Consider the following 6,496-nt stretch of genomic DNA (forward strand, 5'->3'; position numbering starts at 1 on the left):
TATGCTCTCTTTAGTTTAGTACAACAAAAAGCCAAGTGAAATTCAAACACCAAATTGAGAAACGAAGATTCATAGAATTTTTGTAAAAACATAACTGCCTTTGGTAGTAAATGAATTAAAGCTTAACCATAAATTCCCGTGAAAAGCTTTAGCTCAAGCTCTTCAGCACTACCAAGGATCCTCGTGATGTAGAGCTCTTAAATTTCACGAGTTTTGTATTTCAACTCAGAGCTCTCTCTCTCTCAGCTCAGAGAGAAAATGCCTCCCAAACCCAAAACCCTGTTCTCAATTGATCTCATCTCCCCAACTCCTTCAAATACCCTAGACTTCTTCCTCCAAATCATGCACATTTGCAGCCTAAGCTACATTGTTGTCATCTTAACTTTCTACCATGGATTTCAAAACCCATCTTTTCGTTTCCATTCTCTTCCTTTGCTCGGTTTGCCTTCATGCAAACACTCTCCAGACTTACATTGTTCAGCTCCACCCACAAGGTGTGACCAGCTCTTCTTTTGCTACTAAGCCTAGTTGGCATCTCTCATTTCTTCAACAAACCATATCATCTGAAGAAGATGCTTCTTCTCGGCTTCTCTACTCTTACCATTCTGCCATGGAAGGCTTTGCTGCTCAGCTGTCTGAATCTGAGCTTGAGTCCTTGCAAATGCTGCCTGATGTCATTGCAATTAGGCCTGACCACCGCCTCCAAATCCACACAACTTATTCATACAAGTTCTTGGGGCTTAACACTGCTTCAAGTGATGGTGCTTGGCACAAGTCTGCATTTGGTCGAGGCACGATCATTGGGGTGCTTGATACAGGAGTTTGGCCCGAGAGTCCAAGCTTCAACGATCGTGGGATGCCACCAGTTCCCAGAAAGTGGAGAGGGATTTGCCAAGAAGGGCAAAACTTCAATTCTTCAAATTGTAACAAGAAACTCATTGGTGCCAGGTTCTTCACTGAAGGTCATCGCGTAGCTTCAGTGTCATCATACTCACCAGATGCTGGTCATGAGTATGTGTCACCGCGTGATTCCCATGGGCATGGAACACATACATCATCAACAGCTGGGGGTGCTTCTGTCGGAATGGCAAGTGTTTTTGGCAATGCAGCTGGTGTGGCTCGAGGAATGGCTCCCGGAGCACATGTAGCAGTGTACAAAGTCTGCTGGCTTAATGGATGTTATAGCTCTGATATCCTTGCTGCAATGGATGTTGCAATTAGAGATGGAGTAGACATTCTCTCCCTCTCTCTAGGTGGCTTCCCCATTCCACTTTTTGATGACAGCATTGCAATTGGCAGTTTTCGTGCAGTGGAGCATGGAATTTCAGTTGTATGTGCAGCAGGCAACGGTGGTCCAATTCAAAGCTCAGTTGCCAATGAAGCTCCTTGGATTGCTACCATTGGTGCCAGCACACTAGACCGAAGATTTCCCGGCATAGTTCAAATGGGGAATGGAAAATACCTCTATGGAGAATCCATGTACCCAGGAAACCATCTTATGAGAGCTGGGAAAGCGCTTGAACTGGTTTATGTGACCAGTGAGAATAGTGGAAGTGAATATTGCTTCAAAGGGTCTCTCCCAAGAGCAATAGTCCGCGGCAAAATAGTGGTTTGTGACCGAGGTGTCAATGGAAGGGCGGAGAAAGGTGAAGTGGTGAAGGAAGCTGGAGGAGCTGCAATGATTTTGGCAAATACAGAGATAAACCTAGAGGAGAACTCTGTTGATGTCCACCTCTTGCCTGCAACTCTGATTGGCTTCAAAGAGTCAGTTCACTTGAAGGCTTACATAAACTCAACAAGGAGACCAACAGCTAGAATTGTATTTGGAGGCACAGTTATAGGAAAATCCAGGGCACCAGCAGTAGCTCAGTTCTCAGCTAGAGGACCGAGTTATTCTAACCCTTCAATCCTCAAACCAGATGTGATTGCTCCAGGGGTCAACATCATTGCTGCTTGGCCTCAAAACTTAGGTCCCACTGGCCTTCCAGAAGATTCTAGGAGAGTAAATTTCACTATCATGTCGGGGACTTCAATGGCCTGTCCTCATGCCAGTGGAATTGCTGCTCTTCTACGCTCAGCTCATCCCAAATGGAGCCCTGCGGCAATTAAATCTGCTGTTATGACAACTGCTGAGGTAACTGATCATTCAGGAAAACCGATAATGGATGGAGACAAACCAGCCGGAGTTTTTGCAATTGGTGCTGGACATGTAAACCCTGAAAGAGCCATTGACCCGGGGTTGATTTATGACATCACGCCAGAGGAGTATGTCACTCATTTATGCAGTCTTGGATACACAAAATCAGAAATTCTAACTATCACTCACAGGAACATTAGCTGCCGTGAAATCCTGCAGATGAACAGGGGTTTCAACCTCAATTACCCCTCCATTTCAGTAACTTTCAAACATGGCATGAGAAGTAAAATGATCAAACGACGAGTAACAAATGTGGGAAGTCCTAATTCCATTTACTCGCTGGAACTAATGGCGCCTAAGGAAGTTAAAGTAAAAGTTAAGCCTCAAAGGTTAATATTCACAGACATCAATCAGACTTTGAGTTACAGGGTATGGTTTATTTCAAGGAAGAGAGCAGGAACAGCAAAAATGAGCTTTGCACAAGGGCAGTTGACATGGGTCAATTCTAAGAATAGCTTGAACAGGGTTAAAAGCCCGTTCTCAGTGACTTGGAAGTAACGGGGCTGATTGCAATCATGGCACCTGAGTGGTCATGGTAGCTCTACTCTAGAAATCAAAAAAATCCATTGTTATTGACTCATTGGATTCACATTTATGAGATTTAAGGTTGAATATTTATCCTGGCTTTGTGGGGTATAAAACTTGAGAGACACAAGCTATGCCCTTTTATCATCTGATAAAGGCAGAGGCTATTATTGTATTAACTACTAGTCTTCTATCCTGCTTGGAGTCTTTGGACTATGAACTTTTTCTACTTAAATGTTTCTGCAGTGATAAAGATTCATGTTATCCTCCTTTTAGTCAAATGAATTTACATTTATAAATCTCATTATCTAGTATACTGATCCTGTTTTCTATCACCTATGTCCTCAATTGAGCAGAACATGTTAAGAAATTTCCAATACAATATGAAATCCGAGGCAGATATACATACAAACTTACAAGGTTATCAATGCCTTAACAAGTCTGCACCTTCATAGACTGAATTGTTTAATCTGTCACCATCGTATCATTTCTTCAAATCACAACAGAGTAATTAAAAGAAATAAGGCTTTGAAACACAATCTTTCTCACCTCTATAACTCAAAATACATAATACTGACATAAATCTCAATAAGAACAGAAAAATTGGTTGAATCAGAAGGGACCACGCTGTACTTGCATTAAACTACTTGTGTGGACTAATAAGATTCCCGAGTTTCATTTGACTTTGAAGAAAGCCAACATGGAGGAGATGACAGGGAGGAGAAAGACAACAGATAAGGATAAACATTGCCTCATTTTTTGATGAATTGCAAGCCATTATCATTAGCATAGCGTTCCATGAATCTCATGAATCTGTCCCAATCTCTCGGAGTCCGCATAGTATACTTTGCTTCAATTCCTGCAGGCTTTCCATTGACAAATTTGGCATTGACATCAACTGATTGAAGAACACCTTCTTCATCAATCATGTAAAATCCAGTGATGTCACCAAATTCACCAGAGGAGTCAAAAACAGAAGGTTGCTCAAACTTGAATATAGCCACGCCATTTGTACCATCTTTTGATTTAGTTAGCCTCACATCTGGTATTGTCTGTTCATCAGTTCCTTGGATAAACTGAATTTTTGGTTTGACCATCATTGTAATAGATCTAGATGCTTGAGTACACCGTCTTATTGGCGCCCATTGGGGACGAGACACGTGCAAAGACTGACCATTGAACGTGGACTTTGCACTTCTATGGACAGCCCAAGATAACAAGCCTACACAATCAGAACACATATCATCTATGCTAGTATTATGGCTATGTTTCAGAATCCATGTCTCAGTTTTAACTTTTATCAATAATTCTCTCTCATTAAGTACATGAGGAGCCCTAATGGTCTCTGAGGTTTGGGAAAGGTGGAGATGACACACCTGAATTCAAATGTTGAGCTTTGATATAGAAAACACAGAACTGAGTATGTATTTAGTAATTTCGTTTGAACTGAATGGTTTAGCAATATAAATTTGGTTTATGAAAACATACAAAAAAAGGTAGCAAGATAAACCCAATAACGCTTTTAGTGTGTCAATTGATAAGAATCATAAAAAATTGATATCCAATTGACCCTTATTATACATTCCTACACTAGCAAGCTCATCAACTTAGAAACTTCCAAAACTGACACAAAGTTTGAAACTTTAAACAAACCCATGAAACCATTTCACCCCATTTGTCCCTTCATCTATAATTTCCCAGAAACCTTAATGCACTAAGTCAAATTATGACCAAAAAAATCAAACCATTCACCACAGTAAAGTGTATTGCTTGAAATTAAACAACACCACATGCAGAAAAGAAGCCACAAAGAGTACCAGAATGAAGGCGTGGTTGCTGCAGACAGTGTGAGACTGGAGAGGAGAATACAAGTGACTGCAGGGTTGCCATTGCACAAGCACAGAAAGAGAGACACAGAGAGAAAGAGAAGAAGATATACTAAAGACTCAAAGAGTGTTAAAAAGGAGAGTATAATTGTGGTTTGGGGATAGAGTGGTGTGTAACAAGGACAGCCATTCACTCTCAGTACGTTCTCAGCTTTTCAAAGGATTGGTGGATGGATATACTGAAGAGAGAGAGAGAGAGAGAGAGAGAGATTGGCACTTGCAACTTGCTACTTGCTACATTCTGGTGTGTTGTTGTGACTCTGCATCATGGCCCATGAATACCGGGCAAATTTCTACAACCCGACACGTGGCATCTTCTGCTTCTTTGGGTCTAAGTCCACCAGTTGAGCCATGCTGGGTTGGGTCACAACCAAACAGCCCAATATTACAAGTTCTATACAGTTTAGCCCAATTTCTTGGGCTCTTTGTTTTTGGATTTTTGCATGTAAAATTGTCAATGCATGGTCTTTGGTTGGTTTTGACTTTTGAGAATAATGTGTGTGTTCTCCCTTTTTTTTAAAAAAAAATAAAAAATTTATATTATATTTTTAATTTTTACAAATGATTGTTTAAACCACTTTAAATTAATCTCATTTACATGAAGGGGATCAAAATTGGGATACAAAGGAGCGGACTCACTGTTCTGACCAATATGTCTAACCCACATATGCACACTAGAAATCAACAATAAAGAGAATTCTTATGTTTAGCCACATCATTAGAGTCTCAAAATTAAGCATTGTTTTGATATGATTAGCTTAATGATTGAAATCAATCTAATTATTGTTGTATTTAATATGATTTTGGATAAATTCGATATGATCCTATGATATCAGCATCTGCCAAATCATTTACAAGCCATGCCTACTTGTTAGAGATTTATTTGATGTTTGATAGCCTAATCATCCTAGTGTGTCGTCTACGGCTCTACTTTCCACTCTCCCACGACTTTTCCATAATTTACAATAAGAAAACAAAGAGAATTGAAAATGAAACCATATCTCTATACATATTTTTCGAATTTTCCACATGTAAAATGCAGTGAAATTTTGGGAATTATATATGCAATAACGTGAAAAAATAAACACGTTTAATATATATTAATTTTGACTGAATTATAAATGTAATTCCAAAATTTCTAAAAATAAAAACAAAAACATATTATTTACGTTAAATTTAAATAAATAAATAAAAGGAGTAGATAATTACATATGTTCATGAGCACATAGACTATTCCAAGTCAGAGGCCGACAAGAGAGAGCTTCTTGGTTGGTAATAAAAGGTGATGCTGCAATCCAATCCAACTGTTGAAAATTGAATGAAAAGAACACTTTAGTTTGTTAATCATGTGACCATGAATCATGACTAGGTTTCTCTCTTACTCCGACTCTTCCTCAACTTGAGCCACTTTCCCTTGATGGCCCCAAATATTACCGCGTAACACATTGATTTCGGCGGTTGCTTTTTGGCAGATGAAATCAAGGGAGTGGTCATTTTGAACCATGGCGGCATTGGCTCGTCATAGCATTGTTAGACTCAGTCGCTTTACGCGTTGGGATTAATTTTGTATTGACTCTAATCATCGATGCATTGTGAATAATTAGAATCAGGTAAAAAATGTATGCGACTGATCGTAACATCCTTTTAGACAATCAAATACAAAATGCAAGGCGTACAACTTTTATGAACATTTAGGTGGGTTATAAAGGAGTACTAGCTAGTGTGCCACATTTCCATGTAAACATGTCACAACGCCAAAATTGAAAACTTCCATTGCCACTACCGTCCTATGGCCATCTTGTAAAATGTTGTGTAGTGGAGAAGGTGCCACGCATAGGTAGAAGTATTGGAGCACTTATTATAACCTTGATTTTGGGATACAATGGAG

General features: G+C 39.5%; 2 protein-coding genes across 2 annotated transcripts; one reads left to right on the top strand and one right to left on the bottom strand.

Annotated features, from left to right (window-relative positions):
* The first annotated feature begins 335 nt into the window (after positions 1-335).
* On the top strand, positions 336-2,695 carry LOC117637936 (subtilisin-like protease SBT1.2). The gene has a single exon (XM_034372987.1). The coding sequence runs from the start codon at positions 392-394 to the stop codon at positions 2,693-2,695; it is 2,304 nt and encodes a 767-aa protein (XP_034228878.1). The 5' UTR covers positions 336-391.
* A 455-nt stretch (positions 2,696-3,150) lies between these two features.
* On the bottom strand, positions 3,151-4,834 carry LOC117637215 (photosystem II reaction center PSB28 protein, chloroplastic). The gene is made up of 2 exons (XM_034372055.1): positions 4,540-4,834; positions 3,151-3,944 (listed from the first exon to the last, which is right to left on the bottom strand). Exons 1-2 carry the CDS (start codon positions 4,610-4,612, stop codon positions 3,475-3,477), a joined length of 543 nt encoding a protein of 180 aa, XP_034227946.1. The 5' UTR covers positions 4,613-4,834; the 3' UTR covers positions 3,151-3,474.
* Positions 4,835-6,496: the final 1,662 nt, after the last annotated feature.

The sequence above is a fragment of the Prunus dulcis genome, chromosome 8 (genome assembly GCF_902201215.1).
Source record: "Prunus dulcis chromosome 8, ALMONDv2, whole genome shotgun sequence".
Classification (NCBI taxonomy): Eukaryota; Viridiplantae; Streptophyta; class Magnoliopsida; order Rosales; family Rosaceae; genus Prunus; species Prunus dulcis.

Coding starts and splice junctions, on each gene's coding strand:
- LOC117637936 (XM_034372987.1), top strand. CDS start 392: ATGGATTTCAAAACCCATCTTTTCGTTTCCATTCTCTTCCTTTGCTCG.
- LOC117637215 (XM_034372055.1), bottom strand. CDS start 4,612: ATGGCAACCCTGCAGTCACTTGTATTCTCCTCTCCAGTCTCACACTGT. Junction 3,945..4,539: donor GCAACCACGCCTTCATTCTG/GTACTCTTTGTG, acceptor CTGATTGTGTAG/GCTTGTTATCTTGGGCTGTC.